The following is a 24,584-nucleotide window of genomic DNA, read 5'->3' on the forward strand; positions in this document are numbered from 1 at the left end:
TAACAACTATTAACAAATATAAAATAATAATTTGACTTTATCAAAAACATGTTTTTTGGGTTTAGCTTGGTCTTTTATTTTTTTTGGTGAAGGTGGTTTAGCTAAGAGTAGCTAAGCCTGTTGTTTGACATTTGAAAAATAAATACAGAAAAGTACTGTATACAAGCGATTAGGGCTTGTAAGTATTACAAGTCAATTAACTCATAACTTCTCAAAACTCGTTGCAATTGCTATGTTCTTTATACGCGCTATATAAAGGTCCGATTTTTGTACTTCCGATAGTTTTAAAAAACACCAAAAATTACCATGTTAAAATATAATACTCATCTTACTTTTATATCTAAATTTTTTAGCCTCACCAAACTGGAGTTAAACCCCAAAATGGTCCTTGAGATTGGCGTATTACACTGAAATCGTCTCTGAGATTCCAATTGCACCAATTACGTCTCTGAGATTGAAAAAAATGCACCATAGTAGTCCCTGACCCATTTTCCATTAACGACATGATGACATGGCATGATGACGTGGACTGTAAGTGACACGTGTCACTTTATGATTTGGCCACGTGTTATGGTAGGATGATGTGGTGACAAGTGACACGTGGCATGCTGACGTGGATAGTTGTGCCACATGTCACAATATTATTTGGCCACGTGTCCAATTGTGCCACGTGTCGCAACAGTATTCGTCCACGTGTCATGTATTATGCCATCGTTGTATATGCACCAAATTAGTCCCTCACTTTGCATTAAGTGACTCATTTTAGTCCCTGAAATTGAATGTCGTGCACCAAACTAGTCCATTCATCAATTTTTTCTCATTTTTTCTATAAATTCAAAATTCTCAATATTTTTGAATGCATTAATTTCAATTCTATTTTTTAATTTTTTAAGCACAAATCGGAGAGTCCAATTTGTGTACCCCAAATTTTAAAAATTTTTTAAATAGAAATCGGAAGGTCCGATCTTTGTACCTCCCATAGTTTTAGAAAGCACAAAAAATTATCATGTTAAAATATAATACTCATCCTACTTTTATATCTAAATTTTTTAGCCTCACCAATCTACCAAAAATAATGACAGAGTCACCAATAATGTTAATAGAGTGAATTTTCTTCTATCTTCAATGATTTACTGTGATATTTTTCTAAAATATGGGGTGATTTAATTTACAGAGTACAAATCGGATCGTCCTATTTTTTAGAGGTTCCGAATTTTAAGTACAAAAATTAGACCGTCCAACTTTTGTACTCAGACACTCCGATTCGTATTTAAAAAATTAAAAAAATTTGGAGTACACAAATCTGACCGTCCAATTTGTATACTCCAAAATTTTTTAATTTTTTTAACACAAATCGGAGGGTCCGATTTGTATACCCAAATTTTAAAATTTTTTTAAATACTTCTAATTTTTCTATCTAAATTACCATGTTAAAATATAATACTCATTCTATTTTCATATCTAAATTTTTTAGCCTCACCAATCTGCCAAAAATAATGAGAGAGTCACCAATAATGTTAATAAAGTGAATTCTCTCCTATGTTCAATGATTGAGTAGTGGAGATAGCGAATTCACACATTCAAGTAATCACCAATCTGCCAAAAATAATAACAACAGAGCCATCAATAATATTAATAAATATATAAATTGAACATATATCTATATATAGTTAAATAAAGTAGAGTGAAATGGTGTCACTTGCTTCGAATTCAGAATGTTGTAACTGCATGGTGAGTTATAACCTATACCTGTCAAGATGAGGAGAATGATCCACCCCGTACTTCTAATGACACAGGTAAGTGTCTTGCTGTCCGATTTTTTATGATTTTAAAAAAGACCATTTGATTAGTTATAAATTATTTAATGTCCTATAATAAAATAATATTTACATCATTACCCCGTTTTAGACAGATGCGCCTCCCTAACCAATAATTGAATATATTTGCTTCCAACAACGGAAAGTAAAAATAAAAAATATTTAAAACAAGATGAAAACTAAAAACTAAAATTACAAAAATTAAAAAAACTAAAAACTAAAAACTTTAAAACCAATCCACCACCAACATGGATTGGATCCAAAACCTGCAATTACAATGTATTGAAAGTGTCATGGTTCCAAAATGAGCCATGACCGACGCTCAGAAAAATAGTCCCTTAATAAACCAAAACTAACTCAAATATAAGTTGAATAAGAAGGTTATAAATATTTTACAAATTCTAAAATAAATAGTTATATATATTTTTAACAAAAATAAAATAATTATGAATAGTTGGATCCTGCCTGTGACATATGGAGCATATACATCTAGGAACTCGACAAAGAATACGTACTCGCTGCAGATTGTTACTCTTGAACAAAAAGCCTCACATAGTCAAGTATTTGTTCCTAAAAAATGTTTTTTAAAAAAAGGGTGAGTTTTACAACTCAGTGACTAGACAATACATCTATAATCAACATGAGACCATATAAACATTATTATCAAAGTAACTTTAATTAGAAAATAATAGTTAATAATAAGTGAATCAATAAGGGAGTTCTCATACAAAAATCAAATCAAAAGTTCACACATGGGCGGCTCCACCTCTATGGGTAGCCCTTTTCTCTTGTGTGACCTAACAGAATAACAGATCTAACGTGTGGCCTACAAGTTAGGCTAGCAACACCCCTTCTAGCTGGAGTCTGAGTCAGATGCATCTAAGTTAACGTCATAATCGCCATTAACTACGATTTTCTAATACGAGCCTCCCAAACCAATTTAAAACATAAAGTTTCAAATACAATAAATCTTTAAACTCTCAAATATATAAGGTATCGAATCAAATCAATTAGATAATACTTTCTTATCAAAAATATTTTCAAATCATACTTTTTCAATCATAGAAACATATTTCATAATTTCTAAGTGAGTGCCAACAAATACTTTAATACTTCAAAAGTATATATTCGAATACAATCAATATTCTAAAATAATATAAAGTTTTATCAAACATATATATAGTCTCATGTAAAAAATTTTAATATATGAATTTCATAAGAAGAATTATTCAGCTATAATAAATTAATTATTATAATCAAATCAAAGTTCTTCAATAATAGTTTTATAAATATAATTAAAAACTTATAATAGCATAAACCAAAAGCTTAACAGTTATAAATGTAAAGCCTACTCACAACGTGGTCCTAAGGGACCGAAGATACCAAACCCGGAGTGCCAAATTCAAAGTAAGGAGGATTGAAGTGAAATGGAACGAATGAGAGCAGAATTTGGACCGGAGTAGCGACAAGATGGAGCTGGCGATAATTCTGGGAATCCAAAACAAAGCAAAACTAAAATCGAATTAAAACAAAGACAAGGCAGATTAAATGGTGATAGAATAAGACATAAAAGCTAGAACAGAATCAGGGAAAAAGGCTGGACCAGGACAGTGACAGAAACGGTTCAACTCTAGCGGCACCAATAGCTCCGGCAACAAGGACGGGCTTGGTTCAGGTTCACCCGAACGGCAACAGCAAGCCCTAACGGTGGCGACGAGGATGGTAACAGTGGTGGCAGCAGATGGTTCCTCCTCCTTCGCGTTTCACTCTCTCTGCGAACTCCTTTTCTCTCTCTTCGAAGACCCTCTGTTTGCATCACTCTCTCTCAAGTTGTCTCGCTTCGAGCCTCCACGCCTGCAGCTGTGGTGACGACAACAAGGTCAGAGTGGCTCAACGGCGGCAGAAACATCCCCTAACTCCGACCTTGACAACGCCTTTCTCTCTGCTCGCGTTCTCATTTTCCTTCTCCTCAGCAGCAATGACAACAGGCAGCCCCTCGCCGGCGTCATCCTCCTCTCTTTCCTTTTCTTCATCCCATCTCTTTATTTCTCCTTTCGATCCTCTTTCTTTCTTCTGTTTTGTCTTCTCCATTCCCTGATTTTTCTGAAGCTGTAATTAATTTAGCATCCTTTGTATTTTCCTTACACCTTTCTGCTTATAAAAGCTTATCAGCTACAAACTAGGAGCTCCCGAAGTCTCCAAGATTTGCAAGACGAACTGGGTTCATGACAACCCCAATGTTGTTGCTCCCCATACTTGCATCTCAAAACAAAGCAGTTGCCCCAGCTTAGTCCAAGAAGAGGGTATAAGAAGAGCGAAACCTTCATTGGAATTAGTATATCTGTGAAGCTCCAAGTCCAACTCTTGAGCCATCAACAATGCACAAGTAGTGTTTGATAAATTACTCGAAAGAAAAGTTGTGAGAAGAAGAGTAAGATGGAGCTTCCTCTTAGTAAAAATGTTGATAAATGCAGAATGTGGTTGTTGTGAGGTTCATTGTGAAGAATGCAGGTAGCAGAATTAAAAGAGGGGATTGAGAAGAAGGTTCTGGAAGAAGAGTGTTAGTAGGTTTAATTCGGGAAAATGGGGTTAGGGTTTAGTTTGGAAAAAAGAGGAGTAAGGGTATTTGAGGGATTTTACATTCTACCCTCCTTAGAAAAATTTTCGCCCTCGAAAATTGATATAATCTGCAAGACTTTACTTGGTTTTAGCACTTTACCAAACATGAGAAAGAAGTATAAAGAGGTGCAAAAGTTATAAGATAGGTTTCCATTAAAAAGATGCGGTTGGTATTCACCGATTCACATTCCCTTGACAGCTCAGATGTACATAGCACTCTTCATTTCGTTTGTCAATCTCTTCAAAATACAATCTTAATTCATACTCTCCTTGGTTCTGTAGTATATATCCATGGAAGCAACCGGTCTTTTGTCATGTCTTAAAATTACAACTTTTCAAACTTCAGCATCGATAAACTGTGTCCTAATGAACTAACGTATCGTTTGCTATCTGGGAGTTGCACGTGACACCAAAACAAGCACAAGTTTACTCGAAAGGATTCAAAACTTGGGAAGAGAAGAACAAACCTCACATATAGTGTTCGCACGAACGTGAAAAGATGCTTAAGATTTCAATTAAGCAATGATGTACAGAAACAATGGAGTGTCCCAGAAAGAGAGTCAATTGAATCTTAACGAGAAAATCTGAATCAAGAAATTTTGATAGAAACAATAAAAGAAAAGATAGTGCATTAGGTCAAAACAAGTTTTAGTTGAATCAATGAAATACAAAGTTCACCAAAAGAAGGTAACCAAAGTCAATGGCAAATTTTTTTTTTTTACAAAGATTTATGTGAATGATTGGGGACACAATAAGACAAGAAAAGAATCAAATCAAAAACTTTTTTTAGAGAAGACCTGGAACAAGAATTCGAGAATACTAGAAGATATGATGTATCATAGTAAAGCAAGTTCAGATTACATCAAGGAGTTACATAATTCACGTAAAGGAATGCAACGTCAACACCTATGTTGTCGAGAATCTATGGGATAGCCAAAAGCACGATAAGATTGTGAGATGCATAAGATGTAGGACATGAAACAAAATAATCAAATTTCATTTCAACAAGAATTAAAACAAGGAACTCCCGATATGAAATATAACGGAATGAACGATACATCAAATCACGTAGTACGATTATAGCGCATATTTCAACATAAACCATCCCAAGAAGAACACCTAACATTCTCAAACTTAACGATTACTATTACTTAAATAAAAGAAACGAAAGAGTTTAGAAGAACTATTTCTCGCAGGTTATAATTTCTGGTCCTCCGTAGATGTGACATCGCTAGATAGAATATAGATTTTTTTTCCAACAAAACTAGAAAGCGAACAAAACAAAACAGAGTCCAACCAAACAATATCATCATAGTATAAGAGGCTTTAGGGCATAAGTAAATATTGAAATCACCGAAAAAGCTTCACCATATTCCTTATTCCATAACCATTCCTCATCAACATCATCATCAAGACTCTAAAAGGCCAAAAATGATAAGAGTATTGCAAATAACTGAGAGAACAAATTAGGAAAAGGACATAGATGTTGCATCCAAAATTAGAAGCTAGCATATATAAGAAAAAAAAAATATCACCTGGAGATTTCTACTCATAAACATCAACAACAATAACAAAACGGAATATTCAAGCACAATCAATTAAAGTATAATAATAAAGGAAATATTTAGAATGAGCAAATGTAACATATAAAAAAAATCCAAAATAAATGAACGAACTAAAAATAAGAAACTCATGGAAAGGAAATATTGATAAATTTGACATTTCCAAGATCAAACTATGATCAATTCATATTCATCATTTCTCACATTAACAAGTTATGATCAAACAACTTAAGATTAAATCCAGTGACTCAAAATGAACCTATCGGTTTAAAAGAATTTAAACATTTTCAATTTTCCTACATTGCAAACAAGTACCAAAGCTGTCATCAAATTAGAAAAGTAATCAATTTTTTTTTCATATATATATATATATATATATATATATATATATATATATATATATATATATATATATATATATTTACAATGCCTACTTTATGATAATCCGTGAGTTTAATAAAAGAAAAACTCATAAAGAATTTGTTCAACTTTAGGGAGTTAGATAGCCAATCTTTTTCATCCAAAATCGCCGTAAATTCTTTTCAATATCTAAAACCTATAATCTCAATCTCACAAACCCAGAAATCAATCTCTCCAAATCTCTGAGAATAAAACAATAGTTGAGAATAGAGGAATTTTCAAAAAAAAAAATTAAAGATTAAAAAGATTTCTAAATTTCAGATCTTAACCAAAAAGCAAAGTTCATCTTTTACTCATCAACAAAAGCAAGCATTCACAATTTATATTTTACCTTCATATGCATTATTCGTTTGAGAGTAGACCAAATTCCTTCACAATTAATAAACTGAGGTACCACTCAAGCAAATATCCAGTTTAAAATCAAATTCAAACAACAAAGTAGCATTATTACTATCACAGTTATAGTTATATATATGAAATTAGCTAATAAAAATAAAAGACAAACATCACCGAAACAAATAAAATTATCAGAGCTGATTCTAACACACCCTCATCTATACATAAAAAAATTTTTTGTCATGATAATTCACATAAAATAAGTTGTTTGAACAGCCATTTAGTAAGGCATTCGCATCTAAATGTAATCCACTATCGCAACAATGAAATCAAAGCATAGCACAAAATTATTAAAAGACACAGACACATCGGCTGTGGTGTGCACTATTAAAGTCAGGCCAATCAAATTATTTCAACTTCCAGTTTTAAAATAATGAACATGATTATAAAAATTCACTTGAAAGTACGAAGTCATTTTGACATAATCACGAAAAATGTTTCTTAATCTAACTAATGATAAACCTGAAAAAAGTATAAAGGTAGTATAATAGAAAGTCTTCTAAGCTTTACTTCCATCTAAACAGAATGGAAGGGATCCCAATTGAATAAATGGAAAGTTGTGTCAACCAATAAAACATTATATTGTAAGCATTCAAAAGTTAAACAATTTTTCTCTCTGTTCCTCAATTTAAGTCTGCGAAGTTAGCTCTCATCTCTTTCTTTAAGTATCATATATCTCTTAAAAATCTCTTGAAATATCTAATTTCTCTCACAAGCATCACATTCCATATAAATCATCAGAATTCAGCAACAATAGAAAAATCATAGAACAACATAATCACACCAATTCTATGATCGGAAAGCCATGTCTAGCATCACAATACCATAATAGAACCAGATTATCAAATTAGACAAATTCAAACAACATTCTAGATTAGAAAGACCTTCGATCCATCTAACTAATCACCCAATTAATTCACTACACTTAAGCACATAAAATCACAAATCAAATAAACAACAAAAATACTATATTCATATGTTTCATCATATAGTCCTTCTTGAGCAACTAAATAACAGCTTTCAAAATTGATTTGAAAGAAGAATCAAAAGCAATTCAAAATTATGTTATAACTCCAAAGATTATCAACATAAGAATAAAAACTCGTAGAACAAAGTATTTCGATCAGTAACTCAACAAATTCATGCAATCCACAAATCCAAATACAATTCTATAAGGGAATCAGATAATAACCCATGGAAAACACCGATCGAATCTTCTAAGTAATGCATGAGATATTGATATCAAGAATCATAGAGAACAACACGAAGATGAAGAAGATTAAAACATACATTCATAAAAGTGAGAAAGATTAGCATTAGCTACAAGGCAGATATCGCGAACCAAAACCGAAACTGAAGTCATTGCAAAAGCAACTTCGAGAGAAGCTACAAATGAAAAGTCAAGATTGGGTACAAAGGGACAGGAGTAGTAAGAAGTGGTAGAAGACGCATGATCATAATCAAAAGATAACAATGACACAAAAAACAAGAATGACATTCCTATAGGCCTCTGATAGTGCCACAATTTGTATAAATAGGTGCGCTTCTATTTATACAATTGTGATTCTACCATAGGACACTTGCTCCATATTACACAGATTAAACCTAAGCTCTGATACCACTTTGTCACGGCCCAAAATGAGCCATAACCGGCGCTCAGGAAAATAGTCCCTTAGCAAGCCTAAACTGACTCAAATATAAGTTGAATAAGAAGGTTATAAATATTTTACAAATTCTAAAATAAATAATTACATATATATTTTTAACAAAAATAAAATAATTACGAATAGTTGGATCCTGCCTGTGACATATGGAGCATATACATCTAGGAACTCGACAAAGAATACGTACTCGCTGCAGATTGTTACTCTTGAATAAAAAGTCTCACATAGTCAAGTATTTGTTCCTGAAAAATATTTTTTAAAAAAAGGGGTGAGTTTACAACTCAATGACTAGACAATACATCTATAATCGACATGAGACCATATAAACATTATTATCAAAGTAACTTTAATTAGAAAATAATAGTTGATAATAATAAGTGAATCAATAAGGGAGTTCTCATACAAAAATCAAATCAAAAGTCCACACATGGGCGGCTCCACCTCTATGGGTAGCCCTTTCCTCTTGTGTGACCTAATAGAATAACAGATCTAACATGTGGCCTACACGTTAGGCTAGCAACACCCCTGCTAGCTGGAGTCTGAGTCACATGCATTTAAGTTAACGTCATAACTGCCGTTAACTATAATTTTCTAATACGAGCCTCCCAAACCAATTCAAAACATATAGTTTCAAATACAATAAATCTTTAATCTCTCAAATATATAAGGTATCGAATCAAATCAATCAGATAATACTTTCTTATCAGAAATATTTTCAAATCATACTTTTTCAATCATAGAAACATATTTCATAATTTCTAAGTGAGTGCCAACAAATACTTTAATACTTCAAAAGTATATATTCGAATAAAATTAATATTCTAAAATAATATAAAGCTTTATCAAACATATATATAGTCTCATGTAAAAATTTTTAATATATGAATTTCATAAGAAGAATTATTCAGCTATAATAAATCAATTATTATAATCAAATCAAAGTTCTTCAATAATAGTTTTATAAATATCATTAAAAACTCATAATAGCATAAACCAAAAGCTTAACGGTTATAAATGTAAAGTCTACTCACAATGTGGTTCTAAGGGACCGAAGATACAAAACCCGGAGTGCCAAATTCAAAGTAAGGAGGATTGAAGTGAAATGGAACGAATGAGCACAGAATTTGGACCGGAGTAGCGACAAGATGGAGCTGGTGATAGTTTTGGGAATCCAAAACAAAGCAAAACTAAAATCGAATTAAAACAAAGACAAGGCAGATTAAATGGTGATAGAATAAGACATAAAAGCTATAACAGAATCAGGAAAAAAGGCTGGACCAGGACAATGACAGAAACGGTTCAACTCTAGCGGCACCAATAGCTCCGGCAACAAGGATGGGCTTGGTTCAGGTTCACCCGAACGACAACAGCAAGCCCCAACGGTGGCGACGAGGACAGTAACAGTGGTGGCAGCGGATGGTTCCTCCTCCTTCGCGTTTCACTCTCTCTGCGAACTCCTTTTCTCTCTCTTCGAAGACCCTCTGTTTGCATCACTCTCTCTCAAGCTGTCTCGCTTCGAGCTTCCACGCCTGCAGCTATGGTGACGGCAACAAAGTCAGAGTGGCTCAACGGTGGCAGAAGCATCCCCTAACTCCAACCGCGACAACGCCTTTCTCTCTGCTCGCGTTCTCATTTTCCTTCTCCTCAGCAGCAACGACAACGGGCAGCCCCTCGCCGGCGTCATCCTCCTCTCTTTCCTTTTCTTCATCCCATCTCTTTATTTCTCCTTTCGATCCTCTTTCTCTCTTCTGTTTTGTCTTCTCCATTCCCTGATCTTTCTGAAGCTGTAATTAATTTAGCATCCTTTGTACTTTCCTTACACCTTTCTACTTATAAAAGCTTATCAGCTACAAACACGGGGCTCCCGAAGTCTCCAAGATTTGCAAGACGAACTGGGTTCACGACAACCCCAATGTTGTTATTGCTCCCCATACTTGCATCTCGAAACAAAGCAGTTGCCCCAACTTAGTCCAAGAAGAGGGTATAAGAAGAGTGAAACCTTCTTTGGAGTTAGTGTATCTGTGAAGCTCCAAATCCAACTCTTGAGCCATCAACAATGCACAAGTAGTGTTTGATAAATTACTCGAAAGAAAAGTTGTGAGAAGAAGAGTAAGATGGAGCTTTCTCTTAGTAAAAATGTTGATAAATGTAGGATGTGGTTGTTGTGAGGTTCATTGTGAAGAATGCAGGTAGCAGAATTAAAAGAGTGGATTGAGAAGAAGGTTCTGGAAGAAGAGTGTTAGTGGGTTTAATTCGGGAAAATGGGGTTAGGGTTTAGTTTGGAAAAAAGAGGAGTAAGGGTATTTGAGGAATTTTACAAAAGGCAAGATGTAGGAATAAAAAATATGAATAATTACCCAAATCAATTTCCAAAGATTTTAAAAGTGGATATTTTAGTTCTAAAAAAATTGAATTCTATTTTAATGTTGTTGTAATGTGTTTGTTGTTTGTTTAAATTGTGATAGATTTTTATTTTCTGATATTTAGATAAGTGAAGACGTGGTACCTGTATTTTACCACGGTGAAAGTTTTGTTAGAGACAACAAGAGGGTATTTGTGTACATCAATGGAGAAGTCAAAAAAAATTTTCCAATGGACATTGACTTGATATGTTTCTTTGACTTGAAAAAACTTTTTTTTTTGGATTTAGGTTACCATGACTACAAGGCAATGTATTAGTATGATCCTACTTCAGTTAACCTGGAATTCGTTCTTCACCCAATTCACGGAGACAAAGAAATCAGAGATCTGCAAAAAAAATAAGATGCTAAATGTGGATATTGACGAATTGTACATCTATTTTGATCATCCAATCATGGAAGATACGGAGATCATTGATGGTGACGATGATGTTAATGTTGAGGAGGTGGATGTGCAAGGGGGAAGTGCTGAAGATGATGGTGTTGACAATGATGCAGATATTAAAAGTTCTGATAGTGATGAAGGGTATGAGTCTAGAGAAGATGCATTGTACAATTTTCCACCTTTCGGATATGTTTTTTTGAATTCAAGTGAAGATGAAAAGGAAGTCGGAGGTGGTAAAAAAGGAAAGAATAATGGGAAGAAGAAATCTCCAATCAAGACCATACATAAGAAATCAAAAGTTGGTAAGTTTATTAATGAGCCAATTGACAAGGGCAATGGCAAGTAAAAAAGAATAGGCATTGGAAGAGAAGAGGTAACTAGACCATCTATTCAGAAAAAGATTTATGATCGGCTTACAAGCCCAATAAGAGTGATTATGGACCTGTTGGAACAGAAAAGTTTGTTAATGGCCTTCTAATGACAATAAAATAATGCTACATCTGCTAGTGTCAATGAGACTGTATCAAAGTCTAGAAAACCTGCTACACTTGATGAAGAATTTGGTGTAGAATTGTTAGCTGAATCAAATATTAAGTTTGAGTTTGAGTCTGAACATTTTTCGACTCCAAAAGACTCAATGATAATGAAAGAAATGGATGTGATTGGCCTCAGTTTAATTTAAGTACAGAATTTAGAAAAGTCTAATTTTAGCTGAATATGGAATTTGAGTTACTTAAAAAGTTTAAGCAAACTCTAAAAGACTTCACCATATAAAGGGTAAGATAATATTTTACATCAAAAATAATAATAAAAAATGGTTAAAATTGTTTGTTTACATAGAGAATTCATATTTGAAAAGAAAGTACCAAAAACCAAGGTAAAGTTTTTAAAAAATATCATTAGATACTAACTGAAAAAAATTAACACAAATAAAATTATATAAACTTGTTTCTTAAAAATATTTAAGAATATTTGAAACAAGTAGCAACATTACATTTGTAGGATGAAATAGTTTTTAAAAAATTTTGTAATCTCAATAAAAGTTTTAAAGTATTCATTACTTGTTAATCGATTTTAGTAATTTTTTATTAGATTTGCTTCAAGATTTGATTTATAGGTGCTTTTAAATTTTATTTATTGATAAGTGAATTAACAAATATTAACAAATATAAAATAATAATTGACTTTATCAATAACATGTTTTTTGGGTTTAGCTTGGTCTTTTTTTGTTTTTGTTGTTTTTTTTAGAAGGTGGTTTAGCTAAGACTAGCTAGGCCTGCTACTTGACATTTGAAAAATAAATAAACCAAGATTGGACACAGAATTAAATGGCATACATCAACAATATCAATTATAATAGTATACTTGTCCGATAAGAAAATTCATCCAAAAAAAAGCATGCACTGCAGTTTTTGCTTTTCCTTTGGCCAGAAGATCAAACTATCACTTTTGAACTTTTATTTAAAAAAAATGGTTTTTTTTTTCACCTGATTGTAAGTGTAACACTAAACTAAACTAAAACCTTCTTAAGCATGTGCATGTGCAACGTAACTATGAAATCTTTTAGTGAGGAAATAGACTCGAAGTCAATGCTCTTCTTTCTTCAATCATTAAGCCACGAGAATAACGAATTAACACATCCATGTAATCACCAATCTGCCAAAAATAATATCAACAAATAATGTTAATAAATAAATAAATAGATTGAACATATATATAGTTGAATAAAGTAGAGTGAAATGGTGTCACTTGCTTGGAATTCACTTTGTTGTAACAGCTTAAAGTCATCTAGTCTTCCTTCTTCAGCAACACACATTGTCCTTCCCAGCTTCATCAACCAATCAAATATGCACACAATTTATTAGAAAGAATTGAAGCTACATTAAAAAATATACAAAGTGACGAAAATACTACATAATCTACATGCGAGTAAATTATGGGGAAGCCATAGCATGTATTATTTTTAAAAAAAAAATGAAAAAGGAAGAAAAAATGGCTGATTGACTTTGAAAGGCTTTTATATTAATATGTTTATTTTTACATATACTTATCTTTTATTGTTCTTCCTACGACAGCGTTTTAATTTTTTTTTTTTGCAAAATACAAAATTGCTAAACGATAAAAAACACATTCGACTTAGAAAATATTGAACCATTTAGCGCATCTTGTTTTAGGGTCTTCTGAGTCAAATATGTTTTTTAGTTTAGCAAATTTTGTGCAGAGCAAAAAAAAAAATGCCACAATAGTAAAATTAATAATATATAGATAAATAATTTAAAAAAAATTGATAATTTAAAAATAAATTTATAAAAATAATTGGCAAATTAGTATGAAAACCGCGCTTTGAATATATAGCAATATACCAAGTCCCTAAAAAGATTAGAATAAAATAAAATAAAAAGAAAAAACATTTGAATAGAAAAAATTTACCCTACGAATTCCGCGAATTCCACGTTCATCGGTGAACACTCGAGCAAAGGAGAACTTTGTATTTTCTCTTAAATTCAGAAAAGCTTCTTTTGTCTTTAAAATATATGTAATTAAACAATAATAACAATAATTAATAGTTAGCTCCACCAGATAGAAGCGTCTACAAAACAGGGCAATTAATGAAAAGAAAGGGGAAAAAATCATATATGCTCCTCAAGGAAATTACAGATAACAGAGAACACAAACAGATAATGGTAAATAATGAAATCTTTTGTTTTATGAGAAGTTGCCATTTTTATAACCTGAAACACTACATAATGGACAATTAAGTTCATCACATTTTGACATCATCCGACTATATATCTTGAAACAAAATTAAAACAACTTTTCCATAACTATCCATGATTTCACAATTTATGGTTAACGCTGTGGCCGCAATATTGTTATTGTGGTGTGCACATATTTTTTTCTCTATATTAGCAATTTAAAACCATGGACAACATTTAAAAAAATATCCAAATTGATTTTCAACCAATTTTAAATTGTATATTTTGATTCTAATATATTTTTATTATCTAAAAATTCTTAATAATTATTTCTGTTGCACAGAATAATGATCTATTTGTCAATTTAAAATGACTAATTTATTTATACGGATGATATTTTTTTATGTTTAATTGTCTTATAATAAAATTTTATTGGGAACTTATAATTTTTTAGAGATCAATTTGGGTGTTTAATCAAAAAATAAATCAGAATAATAAAAAAATAATAAGGAAAAGAGTTTTGTGCATACTATTTCAGTTAGGTCTCGAAGAGTGGCATCCATCCATATATGCGTAAAATACCATGGGAGATAGATCACTCTTCCTGCAAACTCTGCAGGGCTATGATGTCTTTCCAAACTATGCCACAATATAAAGCAATAATTCATTATTACGATATCTCCGTATATTAATTATCTTTAATTAAATGAAGTATATTCAAAGAGAATTTATATGTTCTGTCACACACAAATTAAAGAGCATCCAAGAAATGAAAAGAAATACCTTAAAGAAAGTTCTAATCGCTAATGCTGGTGGGGGCATAAACTGCAAGCAACTTTTGGAAACAAAATTATAAAGAAATCAGAACAAGCATGAAATGAAACAGAAAAAAAAACAGAGTTTTTAATTTGAATATGGAACCAAAGGAAGTGTTAGACTTGAGTATGGGGAGAAGGGGTGCTTCACCTCGTTGTGGGATTAGAGGAAGCAGAATTCGGACCCTGCGAGTTGTGTCTCTCCGGATGTAAAAAAAAATTACCCAGAACAAACAAAACGGAGGGTCCGAATTTCATGTTTCAAATTTCAAATTCTATCTGCTGCAAATCGGACTATGCGATTTGTGAAGCAAAATTTCATGACCAAAGAACTCGCATGGTCCGAGTTGTGTACTCCGAGTTTTCTCAATTTTTTAACACAAATCGGACCCTCCGATTTGTGTACTCTGAATTTTTTTCAACTTTTTCAACACAAATCGGAGGGTCCGATTTGTGTACTCCCACAATTTAAAAAAAAAAACCATGTTAAAGTATATCACTTGTTTTACTTCCATATGAAAATTTTTTTGCCAAAGAAACATGCTGTAAAAAAAAATAAAATTAAAAATAAAAAGTTACAGAAACAATCATTTTACTTTGAATTTTTGTTTCAATTTATATATCTAACTATCTATCAGAAATGTGATATATATGATCTTCATTATTTCAGTATACCAGAGATGATTTCAATTTATGATCTTCTATGATTAAAACAAAGTAAGAGAGAGAGACAGACAGACATAGAAAAGTAGAGGAGGAGGTTCATCGTTAGAGTCGTCAAAAGAAGGTGGTGTCGGTGGTGGCGACGGGAGTGCCGGTGGTTGCCACGGAGACCTTGCTTCTTCCCCCATTTCTTTTCTTTTTCTTGATCACTAACTCTTTGGTACACAGTTTCTTGCACTTCACGCAAATCAATCAAGTACGATTCTTGAAGAAACCATGCAACTAACACTGCTCTGCTACATAACAATATGAGAAGCTGGTTTTTCTTTTAAAGAGAAATTTGGAAAAGCAAAATCTTAGACAATAAAACTTTGCACCTTGTCAAAACTTATATCAGTTAGTTGACGAACTAACTAATAACTAACTAACTCTCTTCTTAACCGTCAGCTTGCATTCTTTTGTTATAAAAAAATATTCACGCTGCACACTATACTCTATCTAGCTAATTACTTCAATTCTCATCGTATTTTTATTTTATTTTATTGGGGGAGAGAGGAACTTTAATTTTAGATAGAAAAAATAATAATTTGATGGAAAAAGTTAATTAAGAAAATAAGTAAGGAAAGGGGAGGAGAGGGGCAAGGTTATAAAACCGGAATCGAACCGGTCAATTCAACAAAAAAAATTGTGAGAGAAAGAATTTGACTCTAAACCAGTCTAATTTAGGTTTAAGAACATTACGGCTCGACACAAACAAAACCGAACCCAAACCGGTACAAAAAAATATATGCATCCACGGTAGATTGACGATGAATGTGATCCACTCTACATTATTTTCGCAAGTTATCATTCTTTTTCCACATTGGCCTTATAAAGGCTTTTTCTCCATCATCTAATTCTAATGAGCTACATGTGAGTCTAAAGAAACAAGGAGATTTTGGAATTATTATAAGGAGATAATTTAATCTGAGTGTATCTAAGCACGAGGAATGGTAATTAGACTAAGTGTGTGTTTGGATTGTGGTTGGTCAAACTGGAGTTCGAATAAAATTGATTTTATAGAATTGATTTTGGATAGAAGTAAGTTTGTGTCAACATGATTTATGTTTGGTAACTCTTTATCAAAATTAATTTTGATAAAATAAATATTGTTTGGATAATACTAGTTAAAATCACTTTTAGATAGATAATTACTTAAAAGGACATGAAATTAAATTATAATATTATTTTTTTATACATGTTTAATTTTTTTATAATTTTTTTTATATGTTTTTTATATAGTATATTTTTAATACTCTTAGTACTCTTTTTTAGTACATTATAATTTTTAATTATTATTATTTATGATTAATTTTTTATTTAATTTATTTTACCTAATGGGATCAATAAATTCTATTATAAAAAAATAATAATAAATACAATACACAAAAATTATAACTATAAAAATATATAATGTCAAATAAAAAATTAATAAAAAATATAAATAATAATAATAAAAAAAGAATTCATATAGAGATGAATGATAAGAATTCTATAAATAATGCAATAATATGTATAAAGGATAAAGTTGGTAAAAGAAAAATAAATATTGAAAGTATTGGCTAAAAACACGTTAGTACAACAGAGAAGCTAGAAATTATTGCTTCTTGTAAACGTGATTTTATGAACAAATGCACCTCATATATAACACATATTTTATAAAAATTTCTCTATATAGTGAAGGAAGTGAGACTTAAACCCATAATCTTTCTTATGTAATGACTTATAATAAGTGAACAACCACTAAACTAGTTAGTTAATTTAGTAATTTAGAGCATTAGTTTTTTATTTTTTATGTTATTAATACGTATAAAATTCGAAATAATTGAATTTTATATTTACTTTTAAAAAATTTGATATTTCTGCGGGTAGGGTAGGGTAGGGTAGGGTTTAGAATTTTAGGGTGCGGGTAGGGTTAGGGTTGAGAGATTCTCAACCCGCGGTAGGATAGGGTAGAGTTTTAATGAAATTTTCAACCCGCGGATAGGGTTAGGGTAGGGTCCAAATCCTACCCTACCCTACCCATTGCCAGCCCTACTTCTGCGTTTATAGAGAAAAAAATTAGCCAAACAAAAAAGTGAAGCTTTCAAGAAGCTCTAATGTGCTTTTTTTCTTCAAACGTAGTTACCAAACATACCCTAAGTTACTTTTTTTTAAATCACTTTTTACGTTAATTAATATACATATTCTATTTTTTTAACTAAAGACAGGGAGACTCGAGTTCACAACTTCTTAAATAAGTAAGAAAAAATTATACTTTTGAGTTATAACCTTTTAGCTAATATACATATTCTATAGTTTATACTATCTTCAATTAAATTATTTTATATTTATTTAATTTAATCTTACTTTGATATTTATTTTTTTTAAATTAATCATATTTTTAAAAGTATATATAATTGTTAAAATGAATTTTAAATAATTTAAATATTTACAAATTAAAAAAATAAAATATTTTCTATAAAATTAAGTCAATTACTGTCAAGAGAAACTTAATTGAAAAAAAATTAGTGCATAAACCTAATTAAAAAGAAAAAAATATAGAGATATAATAAAAAATTTTGCAAAACTATAAAGACCAACAGATAATTAAACCTTAAAATAATTGAAAAAGAAATGTTTGAAAGAAATAAAATAAAATAAATAAAGTAGTGCACGTTGGCCAAAACATTCGGAATGATTAGTTAGGACTTAGGATTGCATGTATAATGTGTTGGATTCTGGGAAAAAAAGGAACAACATTGGGGTATTAATAGGAAAAGTAAGTGATAAAATTCCATTGAAATCGGAGGAAAGGTTAAAAAAATAGTAAAAGGAAACAAAAACAATGCTATGCGTGATGCACACCCTCCCTTATTTGCCAATGATGGATCCTTCAGAAAAGTTTGATGTCGATGGTGAATTGGTAGTAACTCTCCAAAGAGGAGGGTTGCTGATTTCAAGAAGAAGATGAAGCCTCCTGCTCCAGGGACAGGCTGTTGCTTCCCTCCTATCTTTGGCAAGTCGCGCAGTCGCTCCGGAAGCTTCCGTCTTGTTTCTAATTCCTCTCTTGGTATGAAAATATTTTTATGCGAAAATAATAGTTCAGATATTAATTTGGTTTTAATTTAATTATGCCTCAAGAAATGTTAAGATATGCAACTTGAATGTTGATTATGAGCAATTTCTTTTTTGGGCATTAAAAGAATCTTGTTTTGATTATTAAATTAAGAAATACATGAAATTAGTGGTGGGGTTTATGTTATTCATCTATTATTGGTTCCGATCAGCTTTTGTGTTATTTAAGTTGTTAGCATTAGAAATTATTTTAATTAAATTCTGCTAACCGATACCATGAATTTGAGTTTGTCAAGTGGTTAGCTCACTTGTGGAGCTTTTAGTTTTGGTTAGAAATTAACAATGAAAAAAGGTTATCTGTGAAGAGGAGTAATAAAAAATGTTAAGATTATTATTGAGCAGAGTCGTCATCAAGTAGAAGTAGTAGTGGAAGAGAGAGGTCATCATCATGGTCACGTGGGAGAAGAGATAGTAGCCGCCATCAGCAGCAGCATCAAAAAGCACCAATGGTTGTGTGCTTTGGAGAAATGATGGTAAATTTGGTGCCAACAGAGAGTGGAGTGTCCCTTGCTGATGCTGTTGAATATAAGAAATCCCCTGCTGGTTCTACTGCTAATGTCGCTATTGCAATTTCCAGACTTGGTGCTTCTTCTGCTTTCATTGGCAAGGTGACTTCACAAATTCATTACTCACTCAAATTTACATAATGACATTACTTTCTTGTTGCTAGCTTTCTTTCTAATTTTGATAATTGGTTGCAACCAACAAAACTTGAGAATTTCTATCTGAGTCCATCTCATCTGTCTAATAAATAATAATATTTGCAATGTCAGGTCGGAAATGACGAATTTGGGTATATGCTAAGTGATATTTTGATGCAAAATGGTGTTGACAATTCTGGGCTTCTGTTTGATGAATATGCAAGGACAATGCTGGCATTTTATGCACTCAAGAGTGATGGTGAGCCTCAGTTCTTGTTTTATAGACACCCAAGTGCTGATATGCTTATTCCACCTGAAGAACTTGATGTCAGGCTTATTAAGAAGGTAATTAATTAATAAACTAGTTAATAATCATGCCAATTCTTAATGAACTCACTTTGTTTATTTTGATCAACATACATGTACAATGCTATTTGATGAACTTTATTATGATGAGTGTTTACATCAAATAGTATAGACAGCAAATTTCATCATATATGAGATGAACCAAACTTATGAATTTATGAAATATTTATTGCATAATGATGCAGGCAACAATATTTCATTACAGTTCATTTAGCTTAGTGATGGAGCCTTCAAAGTCATCACACCTTGCAGCAATGAATTTGGCCAAAATGTGTGGCTGTCTCCTTTCTTATGCCCCAAATTTGACATTGCCAATATGGCCATCTTCACAGGCAGCTAGAGAAGGCATCTTGAATATTTGGAACTTCGCTGACATTATTAAGGTAAATAATATGTTTATGTGCTTGATTATAACTAACAAGTAAATTAATTAAGATAAACTTATATCTTCCAACATAATTTTTATATAGACATCGATCACACCACTAGAAATAGATTTGTTACTGTTGGATTTTGCAACCAAATCCGAAGGTAAAATTCGATAATAATTATTGTATTTCTAATATTATTTTTTCAGGTATTAGTGTGGTAAATGTTATGTTATTTCTTGATATTTTTAACTACCTTGATAATTTTTTAACTATAATTCTATACTTATAGTCAAAGAAAAATGACATAGCAATATTACTAATTGGAAATGTTAGTTTGATAACTTATTATTTCTCTATTTAAATCTAAAATTTAATTTTATGTTAATTTTACTTTTGTCTTGTAATCTTCTTAAAATGTAACACATATATATACACAGATAATTACACATCTGGCTCTGTGGGAAAAATATTAAAATATTCTTTCAATGTTAATTTTTGACGTACCTCACATTGTTTTTTTCTTCTGGATGAGAAATTTAATGTCAAAAATGATATTCAAGTATAATTTTACTTTATTTAATTTATTTGGGATTTAACTTTCCACTGTTCTAACCTGTGTAACTCTCATAAAAAGAGAATAATTTCAGCACAATAAAACACACAAAGTCATCCCACTCGGAAACAAAGACAAAAGCACAAAAAGAATATAATTCTTTTAATTCTTTTAGTTTGGATAAATTAAAGTTGGCGGGGTGTTAAGGTGGGAGCCACAGAATTTTCCCTATGTGGGGCTGGGTAGCACAAATGTGGATTTTTTATTTAAATTAAATAAATATATAAATTACATAAATACATAAAATATGAAGTAATTATGTAAATAATCATACACATTTTGAATGTTGAAGTCCAAATTAAACATATTGTACGTATTTTGAATAAGATTTAAACGTATTTGGAATATTAAGAATTTCTTCTAAATTAAATAAATATATAATTTAAAAGAGAATCTTAGTATATCTATTTAATTTTAAAAAAAGTTTTAGTATTCTAAATACGTTTAAATTAAAAAAAAAATTATTCGAAATACGTGCAATATACTTAACTTGGACTTCAGCATCCGAAATATATATGGCTATATATTTACATAATTATTTCATATTTTATGTATTTTTGTAATTTATATATTTATTTAATTTAAATAAAAAATTTCCAATTTTCTCTACATCATTTTCTTTGGAATGCTTATAATTGATGGATTATTACAAGGGTTTTTTCATATGTATTTTAAAGGATATTTTAAGAATATTCTAAAAGATATTTGATTAAACATTATTTTAATGTATTTTGTCAAAAATTAAAAAATTTATTATTAAACTTTAAACATTTAAATATTGTGAGCATAGTTCCTCCAATAAGTTTTTCTGTTAAATTTTACCTTTATATTAAATATTGATACATTTTATTGTGCCATTCAGCTAGCTACATCACCAGCACCAGGACAATAATCAAAATAAAATACTTTACATTTTATACGAATTAAAAAAATGATGAAATAAAAAAAATAGCATGTTTTTCTAGACAATAACAACGAAAGAGCATATCTTTCTAATAAGATTACAATCTTGCAACTATAATAAATATTATTTTAGTATTAGTATTTTTTAATAATTAAACATGCATTATTTTTATTTCGTTATTTAAAAAATAATTTAAATATATAATTAATTGATAACAATGATATTTTTATATAAATATTAAAAATATTTAGTATATAAATAATATTTTTCATAAGATTAACGTGGTTTTTTTATTTTTGGCGAGGACAGCTAAATTTGGAAGAAGTTCGGTTCTTGAGTGAAGGTGATGACCCTTATGATGACCAAGTTATTATGAACAAACTCTTCCACCCTCATCTCAAGCTTCTGCTTGTCACTGAAGGACCACGTGGCTGTAGATACTACACTCGGGTAATTAATCACACCAATAAATAGATAATCAAAATTTATGTGGCTAACAAAATTATTATTTGTAATAGAGCATGTTAGGCCAGCAACATTTGTGATTGGTAGCTATTAATTAATCATTAATAATGATTTGATGACGTGAGATTGGTGTAAAATTTCATCCAATGACTCACATTTTTCTACTGATTACATGCTGGCCAAAACACAATAAAATTATTGGCTTCCTAAATTTTTTCTTTGTGAAAAATCAAAAGTCCATATTTTTTTTTTCAAAAAAATATTATCAACCAGAAATTCATTTTTACCGAAAGAAATAACCAAATAACTAGTTAAATTTTTGTCTAATTACGTCTTCTAGATGAATCCAATCAATTTAGGTTTTTAAAGATACGACAATGTTACATAATTAATAAAATTTATTATTTTTAATTAGTATTTTAAATTTTCAATACCAAATTTTAATATTTTAAAATTTAAATCCCCGTCTTAATAGTATATAAATAAGATATTAACTAATACTAATAAAAATTATTAGCCTCTAATATTTTTCTAAAAATATTATATATATAAAATTAGTTATCAATTCAATTATTATATACATAAGTGTGTGTGCAGGTAAATGTGTGGGTTATTTTATACACAATTATGTTGTATATTAAAAGTTAATCACAAACATTAGTTATTATTAAAAAAATATATTAAAATATAAATATATATTTAAAGTATATAAAATAATATATATATTTATCCATAAATACAATAATAACTCATTTGATAATTAATTTTTAATATATATATATATATATATATTAATATTTTTACATATTTTTAATATGTATTTTATATCTTAACATATATTCTACATCAATCATATTATGCATCCACACAAAATTTGCTACTAATTTGACATCTTTTGATTTTTATTATACTAATGTAGATAAATTTCATTATTCTACTTTTGATGCTTCAATTCATTACATATATTTATGCAAATGAACATTGCCATTCTTGATTCTTGAAAAATAGTCGAAAATACTTTTGAATTAGTCGTTCAAAGGCATTTCAAAATTAAGGGTCAAATTGTTGATGTTCAAATTAAATGTAAGTGTGCATGAACATGCAGGACTATAAAGGTTGGGTTCGTGGATTTGAAGTGGAAGTAGTTGACACAGATGGTGCAGATGATGCTTTTCTAGCTGGATTATTGAGCATTCTTTCTGCACGCAAATATATTTATAAGGTCAACATTTACTTTTCCACATCTATTTAACCTTAAATTTCAAATAATGTTATGTCTATTTTAACATGTGAATTATTCGCCAACGAACTATAACTCAAATGATATAATCTCTCCATATTCAATTAAAAAATTGTGAGTTTGAGCCTTCCTATCTTTAATAAAAACAAAAAACATGTGAATTATTCCTTCTTTAATTAAACATAATATTTTTGTAAATTCCTTATCTGTACAACTTATAAGCTTTTTAAAATTTGTATGTTTGAAATATTTTTAATATAAAAAACGTTAAAATTAACAGAATATTTTTTTCAAAATATATATCATCAAAATTCTAGTTAGTTTTTTAATTATGAATACTTTCAATTTGCAAATAAATATTCAGTTAATTCTAAGATTTTTTTACACTATAAAAAACTTAATTATAAAATTAAAATCAGTATAGAGACCCAATTGAAAATATATATATATAAAGATTTAATTAAAAATTTGATAAAACTACATTGACTAACAGAATTATTAAACCTTTAAATTATAGTTGAGAAATATTTTTTAAATATAATTAATAATGTATTTTGAGTTGATAGATTACCTATTTATTAGAGTTTATACCATATTGACATAACAATACTCATTCCAATTATATAACTTATTCATTATCAAATTGAAGGCATATAATGTGAGTTGAATAATAATGTTGAATTAATCCTCTGCTATACAAAATTATTTGTTACAGGATGAGAGAAAGTTGAGGGAAGCTCTTGCATTTGCAAATGCAAGTGCTGCTGTCACAATGACAAGGAGAGAGGCCATACCTTCACTCCCAACAAAAGATGCTGTCATTAGACTTCTGCTCCCATTTTAATTTATGAGCATAGAAATTAAAGAAGAACTTGTATTAATTATTATCATTTTTATCAAACTATACTATGTGCAGCCCAAAATCATCAAAGATTCAATTCTTGCCACCAAACTAAGACTTGTTCTAAAAAAATTATGGATATAACATGCATGTTCTTCTAAACTTTTTCCGGCAAAGTAAGAACATGAGTATTAAATTTTTAGTAGTTTAGAGGGAAGCAATAAAATTTTCTCTTCCTTTCTCACTAGTCAGCCACATCTTGATTTGAACTTGCGGCTTTGCCTATTTATTTTTTTATAGATATTCAAGAAAACATTTTTTTCTTCTAGTATTATTATTTTTCAAGAGGCTGGCTACTGGCTATCCCCCATTTAAGAATAGATACATGTCACAATATAAATGGAATTGTTAATCTAAGTTTAGTATTAATTATTAAAATAAAAATATTTTACTCAGTACATAGATATTTTACTTTTTATCACTAGATCTATTATCATTAATTAGAATATATACAGTTATATACTCTCACA

The 24,584-nt window shown here is 30.2% G+C and overlaps 1 protein-coding gene across 1 annotated transcript; it reads left to right on the forward strand.

The window, feature by feature from the left end:
- The first annotated feature begins 18,425 nt into the window (after positions 1 to 18,425).
- On the forward strand, positions 18,426 to 24,150 carry LOC130977063 (probable fructokinase-7). Its single transcript, XM_057902062.1, has 7 exons — positions 18,426 to 18,548; positions 18,956 to 19,221; positions 19,387 to 19,599; positions 19,806 to 20,003; positions 21,818 to 21,958; positions 23,079 to 23,195; positions 23,929 to 24,150. Exons 1-7 carry the CDS (start codon positions 18,446 to 18,448, stop codon positions 24,055 to 24,057), a joined length of 1,167 nt encoding a protein of 388 aa, XP_057758045.1. The 5' UTR covers positions 18,426 to 18,445; the 3' UTR covers positions 24,058 to 24,150.
- The last annotated feature ends 434 nt before the right edge of the window (positions 24,151 to 24,584 follow it).

Source organism: Arachis stenosperma, chromosome 4 (assembly GCF_014773155.1).
Source record: "Arachis stenosperma cultivar V10309 chromosome 4, arast.V10309.gnm1.PFL2, whole genome shotgun sequence".
Taxonomy (NCBI): Eukaryota; Viridiplantae; Streptophyta; class Magnoliopsida; order Fabales; family Fabaceae; genus Arachis; species Arachis stenosperma.